General features: G+C 38.0%; 1 protein-coding gene across 2 annotated transcripts in view; it reads right to left on the reverse strand.

Annotated features, from left to right (window-relative positions):
- The window catches only part of LOC131052304 (uncharacterized), a 296561-nt gene that overhangs the window by 23822 nt on the left and 254058 nt on the right, over positions 1-18681 (reverse strand). The window contains exons 12-13 of one of the 2 annotated variants that reach the window (XM_057986928.2): positions 651-794; positions 393-541 (exon numbers count right to left, since the gene is read on the reverse strand). In XM_057986928.2, the coding sequence (XP_057842911.1) occupies positions 518-541; positions 651-794 (168 nt within the window). In that variant the 3' untranslated portion in view covers positions 393-517. Of the gene's footprint in view, positions 1-392; positions 542-650; positions 795-18681 lie in introns of those variants that run through there. The other variant, XM_057986927.2, reaches the window with a different exon arrangement.

The raw sequence follows: 18681 nt of genomic DNA on the forward strand, positions 1-18681 counted from the left end.
TACTTTGGCCTATGCAGGTCAAAAATGAAACAGAAGGTCATGCACAAAGAAAGTTCAGTAGCATCCTCCTCGAATTTGAGGATAATGAACTATAAGGTTTGAAACTACCAAAATCACCCCTACAGAAGGGTCACTTACCAGCCTATTGCAAGGCACAATTGTAAGTGTGGGATAGTGCCTGTAGTAGTTCAATCATATGATATTGAGAAATATTAAATATTTACGCATTCTATCATGTTGTGAACTCCATTATGCATACACCACTTATCTCCCATTAGTGTTTTAAACACTTTCTCCATACAAAATATACCTTCTGGATTTCTATGGCTTTTTCCACCATCTTTTGCTTATGGAAGTCATAACACCTCTGGCCTCTCACAGAAATGAGAAATTTCCTTACCTTCCAGAAGGCATATTTCTCTAGAAAAAAGGTGGAAATCCTTGTGTTGGTATGTTTCTATAGAAAAAGTTGTGGAGACTCTTGTGGGAGACTCATAATGCTGAAAAGTTATGTTTTTCAGCACATTGAATTTTGCAACACCTGAGAATAGTAATAAAATTTTAATTATCATATTTGCCTTTCCTATATATCATTTTGAGTGATAGTAAAGCAGTTCCTAAAATTAAATTGGTGATATATAGATACTTACAATGTTGTTCTTCGGTAAACTCCAATAAAATCCTTGAATGGCTGCAGCAAACAAATCGCATGCAGCAAGTGCATATATAATAAGGGCATTCAATCCCATCCACTCTAGTAACACTGTTGGACGCCTGTACCCATACACGTCAACCTACAGAACAAAGTCATTTATAGCAAGACTATAAATAGATATTTTGATAGATAATCTCTTGCAGAAAATGTAAATTATGAGTATAAATTGTCTCAGTTTATGGATACTCATTACTTAAGGTTACAACCAATTACTAATCAATGGAATTTGAACATATGTATAAAATTGTATAAAGACAGATAATATATCCAGTATGATTTGTTAATATTTTAAATTTACAACACAATTGCAGAAGGCCATATGGAGATTAATAGTGCAATAATAAATGAACCCAAAGTTGACTCAAACTCAAAGATGTTAAAAAAGCCTTCATCATTAATTAATATGCTGTGAAGAGTTCCCTGAGGTTCAAAAGTAAATGCAACATATTTTGTCACAAGTTATCCTCAAAATCATATCATGTACATGGGCTTTTGTAAATTGTGAGCAATGTTTTGGGCCTAAATGTTTGGGACCAGAGAACAAGTGTATAAGAATGGTGAGTCACTATTTGACAAATTAAATACACAAACTTGAAAATTAATTATCTAGGGCTACATGAAGATTTATTGAGGCCAGAGTCTAGAAATGTTGAACAGGATGTACAGAGTGTTTAGTGCAGACTGGAGCCATGTGATGTTTGAAGTGGAGTTATTGCATAGTATTCATGCAAGAAAAAAGACATACTCTAGTAAGGCCACATTAGACCTACTAAGAAGCACTCTAGAAAGTGAGGAATTATTATGCGATGCAGCAGTATTTATTTTCATGTATTAGAATTGCAGTGTCATGGTGCTACTCTTCCTGATTGGCATGCATTATTGTTTGGGACACCTTACTCCAGTACTTTATCTTTGAAGTTTGAGTTGCTACACCTTAAACCAGCGGGGCACCATGTATAAATTGTTGCATGCATTATAAACATGGAATGATATAAATCACTCTTCATTAAGTCTTCATGAGGAGAGTCCTTAGTTGTGGGGTCCGAGTATCAACAAAGAAATAGAGAACCTATTTCGAAATCCTTCTCCCTGTGTGAAACAGTAGCAGAAGAGAACATGACAAGGTGCTGCTTGTTATAATGGAATGATTGGTAAAATTTGGGCATCAAGTAGACTGAAGCATTATGAATACGTATAGGGTTTAATGTGTTTCAATCCATAATATATAGATGTTAACAATCCCGCCATTTAAAACTGAACCTGATGAGGAATTTTAGTGCAGACCTAATTAGTATAGAGGGAAAAAGTGTTTTTCTCTTATAGATCTCTGTAATAGACAGCATGCTTATGAGAACAATTGATTGCATCTCCCAGTCAAAAGAGATAGATCATTAATTGGATGCATTCAGCAATGATATCTAACGATATAGTCCAGGTAGAACCTAGAATTAACAGCTAGAAGTTAAGACCTGATGATAATAAAGGAAGGGATTACAAATGTCACCAGCTTTTGGTTATAAGGAAAATATCATATACCCCTTACTGAGATCACTATATTTTAACCTAGCTTCTTTTAAGGAGAACTATTAGTGGTCCTTGTGACACATGCAAGACAAATAAAATGAAGATTACTCTACTTCTAAAACTCTAATTGATCTAGGTAATCAATCAACTCCAAGGTCCTGAGTGCGAAGTCATGGCAATGTTGGAGCAGCCTAGTGGTCTATTTATTTATTCAAGGGGCATGTGGTGATCAAATATCAAGCTTGACAATTTATGCATCCAGTACGTTAGATATGCTAAGTTGATAAATTCCTCCAAATCTTGAATAAAATTGATTCTAATCTAATCCTAATCTACTAGACTGTAAAAAGAAACAGATGAAAAGATGTTAGAATTTAGAATAACATACCAGAAAACAACCAATTATGGACTCTGTTTTAGCCTTAATTCTGAAATATCTGATGAAATCTAAATAACCTATAATGCACTGATTAGTATTGCACCCTAGCCTCCAAACACCTTAGATGCAAGATTCTAAGGACTTTGATAAAATATGTTTGAGTTAAATACATAAAAACACCATAATGCATGCTAATTTTACACATGCACCCCACTTTAAAGCACTCTGAGATTTTGTAGTGACCCCAACAAGGTGTTAGCTCAAATCCACAATTTTTTTTTTTGCATTCAACTCAAATTCTAGATATTTCTGATCACTAAGTTTTCAATGTGGTGAAGGTGAGAGTATACAAAGACAAGAATGAGGACAATGTAATTACAAGCAAAATATTGGTGGCTAGCCAACCAAGTTATAATATAAGCAAAGTCATAGAATCAATCAAGCCAAACTACTTGATAGTGAATGCGAATTCCAATCAAGCCAAATTGGTTGAATGCAAGTGGAATTGTTTTATTGCCAAGATGGCAAACTGCTGCAGCAGCATCCATAATGAAAAGCAATCCTCATCAGCCAAAAAGAGAATATATAAACTTTTGTTTTTCTAAGGTTGGGTAATTTATGTTGTAGGAGAATAAACTGTAACATTTAGGCCAATTATTCATTTAATATTTGGCCACCTATTAATGTTGCAGCATTTTTGATGTAGGAGATAGTGTAGGAGCTAATTTAGAAGTTTGAAATTCAAAAATACCCATCTTGGCGTGGGTTTTGGAGAGTTATTGCTTTATTGCTTTATGACAACTCATTGAACTCCTATTTGTGAGTAGTGGGAGTCCAGTTGGCATTCAATTTTGGCAATTTTGGGAGTGGAGTTTGAAAATTCCTTTTGGGGAATTTAATCCATTCTCTAAAAGCAATTTGATGCTTTTCCTGGGTATGGTGTACCTTCTTGGGAGTTACTAAAATACTCTTTTAGAGTTTAATATTTGCAACTTTCAGTTTGGGTCATGGACAATAAATTGGAGTCGGAGGAATTCGGCGTAGCTTTTTGGAGAGGAGGTTCAAAATTATGTTTTTCATGTTATTGTGATTGTATTACAGCAACCATTGTAGAGTGCAGCAAGTTTCATTTGAAGATTTGCAGGTTGGAGGAGTGAGTTTCATAGAGAAAGAAGACCATTTTGAAGTAGATTTTTCTGTAATTCTTCCTTATTGTTGTTGGCTGTTATAGAATAGTTTTACATCAGATTTGGGACTGAATTCATCAGCCCATAGGCTACAATCTTATGTATTTGGAGAGTTGTAGATACATAGTCTCATTTTTGAAGATGTTGAATGAAGATATAGAGTTTTAATTTATAGATTTTCATTTTTGTTTCATAGCATTTCAATTGCATTTGAGGAGTTGTATGTGAGAGAGGGTTTGTGTGTTTACCCTCTTGCATTAATGGTATCAGAGCGGGTAATCCTAAGTGTGTAAATAGATTTGCAGAATTGGAGGGAGTTTGCACCAGGACTGTGAGTTGTGGGTATTGAGAAAAATGCTTCCAAGAGGAGCCCCGTGTGGTAGAGGTAGAGGTGGAGGCAGCAACACTCCTGATATTATTCATGGAGATGATTTTAGAGCCAAGAGAAGGCAGGTTGAAACAATAGAAGAAGAGCTACACAGTCGTATTGAACAAAAAAGGAGAGAAACTAAGAGTTAAGAAGAAGATGAATCTTCTAAAACTTCTAATTAGTCAAGTGGTGGACGAATGGAGCAGCAGCAGTTGCAAATGATCCTTTATTGGTTGCACTTTCAAGAATTGGAAAAGGAACCAAATTTGATGTTCAAAACTTTAGTGGAAATTTGAATGCAGAGGAGTTGATGGACTGGATCATATATTAATTATTAATTAATATATATAATTATTTATTAATAATTTTCTAATATTCTTTTGTTTTTATCCTAGCCCCCTACACCCATCCTTTCTTTACTTGCCTTGGTCCACGTACCCCACCCTCTCCTTTTATCTGGCCTTTTCTGCTAACAATTCATTCTATTCTTTTTTCTCTTGTTTTGCTTTCTTAATCCCGATGATGGATTATGGAGTTTGATCTGAAACATCGAGCCAAAAAATTCACACAGTTGATTCCTAAAGCTATGTATGTTAATTGTACCTTTACTATTCTGTTCAGCAACCATGAATGAAGCAAACAACAAATAAGCACAATAATATTAATCAGGCTACAGCTTGGATTCCCGCACAGCAACCAGAGATAAGCTGGATATGAAAACCCAACAATTAATATTCACGCTCCATAGCATAGAAAATAAGATGCTTCTGTCAATTCATTTATTCCTTTGTTTGCGTTTTGGCACACATGTATCAGCTTGATATAAATGTCTTGATAGTAGGAGAATATCATCCGTTGATACTTGGAACTATTGTAGTCATTGTAAGGAAAATCAGTCAGGCTGTTGTGCTTAGAGACAAACTTTTGTGGATTACCTCCACACGTGGAGCCACTCTAAACATCACCACCATGCATTTCCAATACAGTACATAGCCACGAACTGTTCCCGATTATTAACGTTGTATAATAGAGTGTATCCGGCCACTATAAATATCACCTTGTGTGTCTGTTGTCCTCATTTTTGTTTTCAAAAATGAAGGACCACTACAGTGAAATTTTTATGAAAAAATTGAAATTTTTACTCTATGGCACGCTTCCCGAGGCAGAATTTCGACTAATCCTTGGACTGGCTTGATCCTCAGTCCATTCTCGAACTACGTTTCGAATTTCGTCCAATTCTGGGTTCGTTTGCTATGCCTTTCCTTCAATTTTGGGTTTTAAAACCCAGACTGCAAGTGGAGAATTTTCTTCAAACTGCAAGTGTTAATGATATTCATTGTTATGGTCTTTGTAGGGGAATTTTTGATCAATTACATGTGCACTTTTGTTTCAAATATGTCACTTGTAATTTATTTTAAGTTTCCCCTTTAAATGTTTTTATCTTTTATTGTTTTTTGGTCATTTTTAGTTAAAATAGGGGTTTTTTGGCTCAACTGCAAGTAAACTTGCAGTTTGTTCAAAAAACCCCTACTTTAATGGTTTTCGCATGTAATAGGGATTTTAAATCCCCATTACATATGTGCAAGTGTTTTTAACTTGTTGTAGGGATTTTATTTCCCTTTTACAAGTATTTTTAAACTTGCAGTTTGTCTTTTAAAACCCGATTTTGACATAAAAGTGCATTTTTGAAAATTTTAAACTTGCATTTGTCCAAAAAAAACCCGATTTTGGCTTGATGAGTGAAAAAGTGATAAATTAAACTTGTCATTTGTATTTTAAAACCCGATTTTGGCTTGTAAATGGAAAAAGTGAAAATAAAACTTGTCATTTTCTCCTTAAAACCCGATTTGCATGTTTTTGGGTAAATCGAACTTGTTGTTTGTCTCCTAAAACCCGATTTGCAAGGAAAATGGATTTGTTGAAGATGTCAAAGCGATTTTTTGGGGAGATTTGCTAGAGATGCAAGGCGTTTAGGATTCTATCCTATTCTCAAGCATTTTCAAACACACTTTTCGCCATTTAGAGTTTGTTATTACTGGTTTTTGGAGCTAAATCAGCAAAAACGTGGTTTATCCAATCCACATTTTGGGCGTTTTTCACTCCATAAACCTGCAATCTCCTAAGGCGTTTTGCCCTCTCCCACCTAGGCGTGGAGTATGGGATAGGTTTCAAGACATTTAATGATCCATTAATGGTGCATTGAATACCACGTTTTTTGCAAAAACGTGATTCTCTTTGGCCGCGTTTTTAAAACTTTGGCGTCATTACCTCCAACAAAAACCTTTGGCGTCATTGCTCCAACAAATGCCTAAGGCGTTTTGCTCCAATAAACTTGAAATGCACACTTTTATTGGCATTTTGCTCCTCCAAGTTTAAGATTGCTGCCATATTTGGGGCATTTTTACAAAAAACGTGTTAAGGGTTTGATAGTCCGGTTTTGCTTCTTCATCTCAAAGAAGTATTGCATTGTTGGAGAAACATTTTGCATTTTTAATAAAGGTATGTTCTTCCTTTCTTCTCTTCTTTTTATTATTTTCTTGTTTTCTTCATTTTTCGTTATTAGTTGCATTTTTGGCATGTGATGTTCTTCCCCTAAAAATTGGTTTTCATGAAAGAAATCTTCCCCTTTGAAATGCAATTGTTGAATCGCATTGTTCTTCCTAAAAATCCATCTTAAACTTGTATTCGGGATTTTTAATCTCGATTACAAGTTCGCTGGAAATTCTTGTTCTTCCCCTACGGTTAAGAATTTTAATCATTTTTGGTTAAAATTCCAAGCTTGAAAAGTGTGAAATACCCCTCCCTTGCAAATTCGGGTTTTAAAAACCGGATTACATGTTAAAAAGATCTTCCCATTTTCATGAAAATGACTTTCCCGGATATTCCCGTTTCTATCCATTCGCGTTCCCCATATCCGTACTTTCCATTTCCATCATTTCCTGCAAGTCAAAATCCCATTTTTCGTCCATTTCTCCATTTTCGAATTTACAAGTGTACTTGTATTCGGGTTTTAAAACCCCGATTGCATGTATGTACTTTCCAACTTGTATACTTGCGAAAATTCTCCCAAGATCCGAAATTGGTCAAAGTCAAGATTTTCCCATTTCTACATATCTCCCCTCTTCCTCTCACAAAACCTTGAAATTCAGAGATCAAAGTTTTACCCATTTGAAAAAGAAAGAATGATATTTGCAGCTGATTATGATGTGGCCTTTAACTCTTTTAAGTCTTCATCACAGCATTCCAGGTTCACAATCAATGTCAGATTTGCCGGCATCGCCTACTCCAAAGAAAATGAAATACAAATATGACAAATACCAGAATGAGGTTACACCTTCCCAGGTATCTTCTCCATTGGATCGCATCAGGGACATAGAAATAGGGCACGTTGATATGGCAGAATTCATTCACAGGGTAGAAGATCCATAGGATAACAACTTGCAGCGGCTGTTGGACAGCCATATCCATCATGCATCTTCTTTCCCAGTGGCTGCCCTAGAACCTGAATTTGTTCTCGCATGCGCCCATCATTTTGACAAAGAGTCGAGAGTCATAAAAAATAATGATGGTGAAGCTATAATTCGTCTTGATGCGGATACAATCGAGAAGGTCTTCAAAATACCTCCTGCACCTATTTATATGGAAATCACCAAAGAAAGTGCAGCAGAGTATTATGTGAAAAGGGAAAAAGATTGCAAGCGACACATCAATAGGTGGATTCAAGAGCCACGTCCTTCCTTCTCAAGATGGGCAAAGTTGTACCGTTGTGATTTCAAGTGGGAGATAGGAGAAACCATCACTCTTCTCAGCAGAATGTTGGGCCTTGAGCACTCCAATGTCTTTGAGCCATGGATGTATCAATTCATCATGTTCATACGGCAGTCGCATCACATTTCATGGGGTGAAATCATCAGCGATGCTTTGTGTGAACAACTTGCAGCAGTTCCTACCACTATGACCTTCTTCATGAATTCTTATTTGGTATATTTAGCAGCGTCACTTAGACACTTTCCAAGTCTTTCTACCAAGGGTGATCGCTCGCTTATACCAGTTTGGGAATATTATGACCAGTTGCCTTTGAAACCTAGCAGACTGCATTTCAGAAGAGTCCAAGATGCATTCTTTGGATATTTCATGTGTCAGTTTGACATGGATCTCAGAAATAAAAGAGTATCAGATGAGGCATGGGTCAAGGTGTCTGAGTATGGGTGTTTATTCCTGCAATTTCCCACCTTCACCTACATAAGGATTGGGTGCTATGATGGACAGCCATACATGCTTCCAAGATACCCAACCGATAAGATAATTCTTATGGAGTTGGGAAGACAGATTATGGTTGTTCATACTCTTCAGTCTGCTAGACACAAGGTTGGGATGGGGATCTCCAGCACAAATCCATTGAAAATTGGTCAACACTCCCTTGTCACATCTGTGAAGGCTAAGGCCATGGAGGGTGAATTGCAGGAAATCAAGCTTAAGAGGTTCAAACCTAGAGCTGATTTTGATTATAGAGGTATGAAGGAGAAGATCAAGAAATCCTTTGTGCATGTTCATCGCATTGAAGACATCTGGGTAGATCTCCGCACGGAAGTCGAAGTTCTGAAGATGGATTACTGCAGGCTCACTGTTGAGCAAATTGTTGACTTGAACTTGGCGGATATCCCACAAGGGATGATCGATGACGGGCATATACTTGATCCTGAATACATTTCACGAAGGGTTGAGGAAGCTCCACTTCCTTTGATCCAATGGTCACACAAGGAGTGCATCTCCATCCTTGACAGATTTCAGCCTATCTTGGCCAACACTAACGCATGGCTGAAAAGTAATGCTGTTAGACTTATCAAAATCAAGGTTGGTAAAGAAGATGATTCTACAGGGCCTCTCGGACGGAAGTCTGAGATTCAGATTGATAATAAGGAGGGTGCTTCATCTTCAGGCACAAGGATCAAGTTACGAGTTAGTCGTGCAGTAGTGCTTCTTCCTGAGGAGACGACTACTCGTGGGAAGGAGAAATCATGGTTCCATGTTCAGGTGATCGATCTGGATAATCCAGAAGAGGGGCAGAAATCTGATGATGCACCTAAGTCTCCAGTTTCAGACACGCCTCATGAGGTCATTCCTCCAGTTTCCATTGAGACGCCTCTTTCTCCTCCTGATCTGCTCATTGATGAGTCTCCTCAGAATGCAGTTCCCATTTCAGCATACGAGCCTTCTCCTGATCAACAACGAGAAAGTGTGTTGAAAGTTCCTGAAGATAATCCCACTTGCATTCAGTTATCAGAAATTGATACTTCCACTTCTGGTTTTGAAGAATTCATGAGACAATCTTCATGCCCATTGGTAACTGAGCAAACCGTGGTCGCTATCCAAACAGATATTCCTCCCAGGGTGACTACGGTAATTCAAACAAAAACTGCTTCTCCTTTGCCTACGGCCGCTACTGGAAGTGAGTTGATGACTTTGCCTCCATGGCTTAGTTCTTTCACCCCGAAAAGAAAGAAGCAAGAGATCTCACCTGATGCCTTTGACTACTAGCAACTCAAACAGTCCAGATCCAAAGTTGCTAAGAAGGCGAAGACTATCTCTAGGGTAACTGTTGATAGCAAGAAGATGAAAGTAGCTGAAATTGTGGAACCTATAACAGATAAACCACTTGATGAAATGTCAGCTGCTGATTATAAGGTTACAAGGGTAGAATTAGGCAAGCAAACACATGAGGTCATTAAACATGATGCTCAGTTTTCTGTTGCTTCACTAGTGCAAAGGTGTGACGATCTTCTTGCAAAGAAAGACAAGCTAGAAGAAGAAAACCGACAGCTCATGGCAGCCATCCATAAAATCACAAAACCTGCTGCTGAAGGGAGTAACTCTATAGGTTCTTCTGGTTCCCAAGAATCGATTCATGGAGTGGAAAGAGCTGCTCAGAAAGTACAAGCACTGGATTCCTGGGTTGATCAGCTTCATGATCAATGTGTGCAAGTGGTAAAAGACATTTTTCAAATAATGTCTAAGTTGGAAACCATTGAGGAGAAACTGGATCAGACTTCTAACACTTTCAAAAAGAATCTAGAAAGTGTTGAGAAAAGTCTGGCAATCTGGCGTACCATGTCCCAACAACAACTGAGTATTTTGCAGGAGCATGCCATCATCTCTTCCAGGGTCATGTACTTGGAATTTGAGGAACTCATGGAAAACAAAACCCTTGTTCTTAAATCCCTCATTGAGGAGATCAGTGATGCAAGGAGATTCCGGGATGAAGTCTATCGAGGTATTGTCTCACATTGTGAAAGGGCCTCTTGCAATATAGTAAGTCAGGATGGAGAGCTGATTCCAGAAGAAGAGGTTCTTGCTGATTTACAGATGAGAATTCATGGTGAATGGAGGAGCGAACAATTCTCGGCAGCTTCAATTCAAGTATTGATGAAACACCAAGCCTTTTTGCATGAGATCCAATCTACCCTGGATAAAGACAATTCCGCGCTCCTTCGTTGTCACGACACTATTGTAAAGACTATGGTTGTTGCTAAGAACACCCATGAACCGAATCCCGAGGAACTACAAGTGAGCATCAGAAAATTTCAAGGATTCGTGTCTTCACAAAAGACAACTTAAGTGTTTTTCAACACTTAGTTGAATTTTCCCTCTTTTGTAATCTTTAGTTGTAATTTCGTTTTGACAAGTTACATGTAAAAGTAATTTTTGTAAAATACAAGTTACACATTACTTGTACTTTTGTAATTACATGTAAGGCAACCACGAGTTGTGTCCGATTAGGACTGTAGTTGGAATAAGTCTTAGTTAGTTAGAGTAACTCTTAGTTAATTAATGAAGTCTCAGTTATTTATTGAATGAGTCTTGGTGGTTGAGAGAATCTCTCAAGTTAGTTAGGATCCTCCCACCTTTTTCTCAAGACTCCTCTTCTATAAATACTTGAGAGGTCCATTGTAAATATATCTTTTGGAAAGCAAGCAAAAACTCTGCCAAATTTACAGCAAGAAGTCTTTGAGCTTATGTATGTGAATTGAAGGTTTTGAAGAATAAGAAAGAAGGATTACTCAAGTTTTGAGTCTTTGAGCTACATGTTTGAGTTTGAATCTTTTTATTTCTTCTATGCAAAGTGTTTCTAAAGGAGCTTAGTCCAATCTGATTTGAAGTCTTTGAGCTGCAAGTAGAGAAGATTAATTAAAATAGGAAACCCTCTTGAAACAGCAGCAAGTCTTTGAGCTTGCGTCTATTCTTGAGGAAAAATTACTGTTTGATAAGAAATAGCAGCTAGTCTTTGAGCTTGCATCAGTTCTTGTCTTTGTGTTAAAAGAATAGATTATTTCAGTCTTTGAGCTGTTATCTTTTATTCGTTGTAAAATTTAGTATAGCAAAGGGTAGATAGGACTTCCAATAGTCAAGTCTTTGAGCTTGATATTGCTGTCCCGTCCCGGAGGAAGTGACGGAAGTCTTTGCGCTTTCAGGAAACTTCATTTCCTTTCTCTCATTTCACTTGAAAGTAGTTACTGCTGTTCGTTTTCAATCGCTATCCTTTTCTGTGAAGAGAAAAGGATATTGTCTTTCTTGAAGAAAAAAGAAAGATTGCTGTTCCATCCCTTAATTAGGAGAGTTTTTACTCGTGTGCTATGGTTGAAACCACAATTTTGTATATTTCCCCCAAGTGTACGAAATTTTCAATCAATAGTGTCCAATTTGTTATTGATGCTTCACAGAGTAAAAAAAAACCATCAGCCCAAATAAAGAATGAATTCCTGAATTCCAATGATGGTTTGAGCAGTACTGCCACCACAACAATAATTTATAATTCATGTCGATGCTCCTCCATATTCTACCTTATAATATTATCATTGCTGGAGATGTATATATGCCTATCAAGACTTCCAAACGAGACAAAACAGATCACTTTATTTTGTGTATAGTAAATAACTAAAATAGGAACTTCCATCCTCATGGATGTTGTTAGGCAAAGTTCTGAAAGTCCATAATTGATGTAGGAGCATCCGGTGGTGTATGGGCAATCCTGCATCACCCAAAAATATTTCCTTTTTGTTAGTTTTTTGTAACATTTTTGCATTTTTGGATGCCCATTTGGGCAAATAAGAGATTCCAAATTTCAAAACTGTTGCCTCTTTTTCTAGCCAACCTGCTATTTTTAGAAAGTTTTAATTTGAAGGTGGATGGAGCCCAAAATTTGCGGGAAGCTTTAGAATGAAAAAATAAGCACTTTGGCAAAAAAATCAGGTTAAAATCATTAATGATTTGAAAGTTATTCAAGTTTCAATTTCCCGAAAATCTGATTAAAATTCTTCCGAGTCAGGTTTGAGGCATTAAACGGCCTCGAACGGCCCCAAAAATGATGAGAATCGGCATAGCAGACTCTTACCATATTCTTCACTCAAAGAGCTTTTCGACAGTTCAAACGGCACGTCAATTTGATTCTCGGATCAAAAGTTATGGCTGTCGAAAGTTGGGCAATTTTTCGGGAAGTTTCCAGTTTTTAAATTTGGCTCAATTTCAAAATTCAAACCGTATGTTTTGGCGCTAGACCGCAAAATTTTAATTTTTAAATTGTAATTTTGGGTCCAAACCTGGGGAAGGCTATTTAGGAAACTTGTGGGTTAGTTTTTGGGAGTTGAGTTTTGAGTTGGAAAATTTGGATTGTGAGTAAAGGGTATTTTCCAGAAAACTCTGTAAGCTGTAATGTGTTGCAGCCTCTGAGGATTTATCCTCCTGTTTTGTAATTACATGTATTGAAATAGTTTTCAAATAATAATAAAATAGATCTTTTGTGTCTCTATTGCTGTGTTTTCAATAATATTCCATTGCTCCTTATTTCCTCTGAAGTATACGTTCAGGGCATAAATCAGAAACAACTACAATTATAGCCAGACTTGCATAAATGATAAATACCTTCATTTCACCGTGATGCTCTGAAGTGTGCAATGGGCCTTCCAAGAAATCTTCACTAATTCTTATGTAACGATGCATTGAACTCCACGAAGAATCTGATTGATCCTTCCCGGATCACCTAGGATAGATCTTCTACTATCAAAAATGGCTTTCTTGGCACCAATCTTGAGAATACAAATCAGAGACAATTCTCAAATCAATACAAAACATTATTCACCGCATATATTACACCAATCCCGAAATTGTTATTATAATGATAATTTGTTTCAACAGTTTCCCGCATGGTTATGATTTATATGTGACTTTAATTAATTTGTCCTAAAGTCACATTAATTTAATTATTTAATATTATTTTAATAAATTTCATTCAAAGCAATAATATTAAATAATTAATATAACTTCTCTTTGTATTAGCTTGTGAGAAGGGACATCACAAATTTGTAGCTCTTTATCTTCTTGAATGACTCTATCTGAAGCTCCTATATGCATGACCATGCTTTACCAATTCTATTGCCAAATCATATAACTCTTGAAAGTAGTCACTACAATAGGTTTTCTTGAAAGACTTCCATCCCATCCAATGTAGAATATCTTGAATATGATCAATGTATTCTTGTTTCTCAACTTTAGAATTTGTATCGACATATTTTAAATAGCAACACCCACATGTCACCTATTAAATTATCGTGACATTAATTTCCCTTTGACATCAATGACAATCTTGTCCATTTGCTTTGACAATAGTGACAATTAATCTTCTCAACTTTGACATTGACAATATGCCCAATAGACCCCTCAACCCTGCCTAGTATCGTGACCCACCATCAATTTTAGATGTTGTCATAACCATTGCGATATAGGGCGAGGTTGAGGGGCCGAGATTTTGCCACCAAGCACAAATTCAGGCCTTCAAAACCACACAAACCTTCGTGCTGAATGTCATTTTCACAATTTATCACTTATTTTTTGCAACACCAGCTCCTTATTGATTTTGAAACTTCGGAGTGATTTGAAATGAGGCTTAGAAGTTAGATGCCTATTTATAATTTTTTTGGTGAGTGCTTAGGGTTTTGGTGCATCCTATAGACTATAGGGTTAGGGTTTGTGGCATACAAATCGAAAACACTTCTATATTTAAAAAATAATATGAGGGATGCCTTGAAGTCTTTGGGACAATTGGGAGACTCCTTGGAGTCCCCTGGGCATCTTCGAGTCCCCAAGTCGTCCTCAAACTAGGGGGTGTCTTAGATATGTCCCCTCCTTGAGGGGACATCCTAGAAACGTTCCCGAGTCTTGAATGATGGTGGTGGGATGATGGGGAGACATCCCCTTCAAGTCCCCACATCCTAGGGACAACCCTATCCCAAAAAATGTGGGGATTTTGGTGGGAGGACATGTCCCTCTGGAACACTGCAATTTAGCATCCCCCTATTGTAATTCTCTATCCCTGAAATTTTATGATAAGAGATAGAATTCGGTAATATGGAGGAGTATAATAATTATAAACTGGTGGATAATCAAATGATTGTTACCTAAGATTGGAGGTTTAAAGTTATATATAGTCCAAATTTTCAGTTACCAATTCTATAGTATATAATGGCAAACCAACTGGGTTGTACTTGCATATCCAAATGAATAGTTTGACCCAATACAAGGGATTACACATTATGCTTCATTGGTTTTCATTTATGTATCCATACATTTTCTACACACTATCATAAAGAATAGTCAAACTCTGTGCAATTGACTTGTACCATTTTGTTCATATCAACTTGACATAATAGAAGCCAAAACCAAGTGATTGCTTTCTTGTCTGCCTTCTTTTCTAAGAAAAATGTAGCAAAGTTTCAAAATGTCGGAACAGCTTGGAAACCACGTTAAAGTAGAAGATGGTGGAAAACTCCCAGTTTTAATGCATTAAACTCAAAAAAACTGTGATTAAATTCAAAACCATAAATACTAAACTCAAAAATATGTGACCAAACTTGAAAATCAGGGAAAATCAGTCAAAAACAGCAGTCAATGGGTTTAATAAAAAATTGTATTCTTCAAGGGTAAAAGTTGGGAATTCTATCATCTCGCGATCAATCACAATTTTGGCGATTTTTCCCGATCTATGCTTCTTTGGTCATAACTTTTACAATTCAGATCTGAATGTATTTGAGCAATTTAGGGTTTATACCAGCAATTATAATTTATGAGATTTGATCCAAAATTGTCATTTGAAGTGTATATCAGCATTTGGGGGTTTAATATTTAGTTTCCAGCCATTTTTTTGTATTTGGTTGGCTGTTCCACTTTGTATTCTGCATCAAAAATTAGAAAAATACATTAAAAACAAAATTTTCTAAAAAAATCTCAAAAGGGGGTATTACACTTGGGCAGTCCTTGACTTTCAAGTCACTTTTGTTTGTATGCACACAGGTATATGCAGCGACTCGGAGGTGCTGAGAGGTGGTAGAGAAAATCATCTCACTAACATTGTCTACAAATGTATGCAAATTGGTGGTATCGAAGGGGCAGTTGTTGTAATGTCCCCTTCCGAGGAGTAGTCGGAAATGACCCATGAAGCCTATTTTATTCCCATAGGCTAATTTCGGGCAATATCAAGGAATAATTTAATTAATTAAATAAAGTTGTCCAATAAAGCAAATCTTAGGGGTGACTTTACTTCAACTAATTTTATAAAGTGACTTAAGCAATTTAAAAGGGAAAATATTAAAAGTCACTTTATAAAGGTGCTTTAATGAAATATTTCAAGCAGAAAATTATAATGTCCCTTCGGAAAAGTTCCATGAGAAAATATTAAAAAAGGATTTAAGAGCTCATTTTCTCATGCTTGCTTATTTTTTCTGTTGTAGAGTTTGGAGCTTCTTGTTGGAGAAAAACCTAAGGGAATCAGTTTCGATAGTGAGACATCTACACTAACTGATTGCAGGTGGAATCACACAGGTTTCCTGTGGAGATTTCACGATAGACGATTTAGTTTTTGAGGTTTTGTAGGCAAGAGAAATTATTGGAATGTTTGTGTGAATTGAAGAAATTGCAGAAATGAATTTGGACATCATAGGAAAGATTTGCACAATGGCGTATATGTTTATGGCAGACTTTAAGGCAATTTTGTGAAGACAATCCACCTATTGCTGGGCGTCATACTTCTTGGTGGGGTGTGGAGATTATTTGAGGCAGGTGTGTAAGTGGGAAAATTAGTAAATTAGACTTTTTGGAATGTATTAAAATAAAACAATAGTATTAAGTTATAACTATGGAGTAGTTGGTTGTCTGACGGTTGATGGCCTAGCCAACCACAAACTCTTTATATGTAAGCTTGTAGCACATTTGGAGGTACGTTCTGGTGGAGATTAATATGATATACATCTGTGTTACATTTGATATATTTCCGCATACTGTATTGTGTGTTGTTGGTTCCATGACTGTGTTCTATTATGCCATGGTGTTGTAATTCGGATCTCAGTGCTCTGTATACTTATAATTCAATCCACTTAGGCTACTAACATTTTGGCACCGTTGCCTAAGTCGAATTCGGAGGTCTCAGGAGGGAAGGCTGGCGGGATGGAAGCATAATGGGTTGTCCGTTCGACCAAAGCATCCTGGTAACAGACAGTGACGTAGAGGATAATACTGAAGTAACCAGGGAGGATCAGTTGACACAAGACCTGATTCACGCGTGGGACGTTTCTGTGGACCGGTACGTACAGCGAGAAGCGGAACTGAGCGCTGTCTCGATTGGTACGGTACGGGCGAAACTCAACGTGAACCAGGCGGTACATGATCTCCTGGGTATTCTTCCACGGTTGTTGGCACGTGTACTCGTGGAACTTGACGAGGAACGAGAAACCGTACGAAGGGAGCAACATAGGCAGCAAGTGCTCCAATAGTACAAAGAAAGGAATCGAAGGGAAGAAGAGCAGAGGGACTCAACATGGCGGCGCAACCCCCGTAGTTCCAATAATTAATGCCAAACACACTCAACAAAGATTGAAGACGACAGTCCTAAGAGGAGCAAGAAGGGAGCCAAGAAGACATAGTGAGGAGATCCATGCGCATCCAGGAGCAACTGGAGAGGCGCTTGAAAATCTATCGGATAGTTGAAGAAGGAGGGAGCCCGACAGAAGGTTCTGAGCAACATACACAAGAGTGGGACATGAGTCACAACAGCCCACAGGAAATAGCGAGTAGTGATAATTGGGAGCAAACAACCGCACCAACCGAGTCATTCAACAATCCCTAGAGTAACCCAGGGAGTACGAGAAAGATGGCATATAACCCTGAAAAGCAGAAACTCCCCAGATTCAATGGAGTAGGATCAGAGAATCCCACCCGTCACTATAAAACTTGCATCACCATATGGCAGGCCAATGGCGAGGATGATGAGGACTACTGGCTGAAAGCATTCCCAGCCACCCTCTGTAGGATTTCCATTGACTGGTACACGGACCTGCCCACTACTGCAAAGGATACTTGGAAAAATCTTACTAAGGCATTCCAGGAGGAGTTTCGATTACTTCTTGACGATGACAAGATCATAGCAGAAATATACAATGCCAAACAGGGCAAGAGTGAGACGATAAGGTCCTACTACCGCAAGCTGAAAGAATTGATTGGAAAAATGGACAATACCCTAGCCGACGGTCTGAAGAAGCGATGGTTCATCGAGGGATTGAACCCATCCCTGCGAAGAAAGATGAAGGTAGTACCCCCATCTACTTTCATGGACGCGTACAATAGAGCCATGGACATTGAAAGCGAGAGCAAGACGTTAAAGGGTAAGAAGCGCACAAGTGATGAAGATAGTAGTGATGGAGAAAGTGAGGAGGAGTCTAGGACGATACAAGCACTCCGGAAGGATGAGGCGAATGATGCGGCAAATGCGGACTCAGAATGAAGAAAGTAGGGAGGGCATGGAACTCTGGTGCACAGAGTGCAAACTAGAAGGGCACACAAAAACCAATTGCCCGAAGAAAGCCTTCTGTGATATCTGTCACGTGTTGGGACATTCCATTAAAGAATGCCCCTACAACCTGAGGGCAAGGAGCGCCCAGGTACTCTACACGCAAGAGCAGGCAACACCACCAACTACACCTTCAAAGAACACAAACTCAGACGCCTCACCAGGCGGCTATAGGAATAGTTGAAGGGGGAGTAACAACAATAGCAATAATAATACACCACGCGGTCGCATCCAATATGATGCAAAAGGCAGACCAATGATACAATGCCGAAGGTGCAACGAATGGGGACATTTTGCACGTGACTGCCAGAGTGGTGTTGGACAAGGAGGAGGGCTACTCTGCAAATGGTGTGGGCCAAGCAACCACGAGGATGCGGAGTGCCCAAGACAGAAGGGCGTGAACATGCTAGAGGTAGCTCGGCCAGAACCAGAAGTACTGGCCATTACCTGATCTCATACAAGGAAACTAACGTACCCTGACCCGGGTACAAAAAAGGAAAGACTGAAGGAGGCACAAAAGGAAGTAGAATGGGAAATGAGTGAGGTACGACGGATGATAGTATCCAACAAACCCACCAACACCATACGAGCCGCCTTTGAAGCAACCATAATGAAGCA

The sequence above is a fragment of the Cryptomeria japonica genome, chromosome 2, assembly GCF_030272615.1.
Source record: "Cryptomeria japonica chromosome 2, Sugi_1.0, whole genome shotgun sequence".
Classification (NCBI taxonomy): Eukaryota; Viridiplantae; Streptophyta; class Pinopsida; order Cupressales; family Cupressaceae; genus Cryptomeria; species Cryptomeria japonica.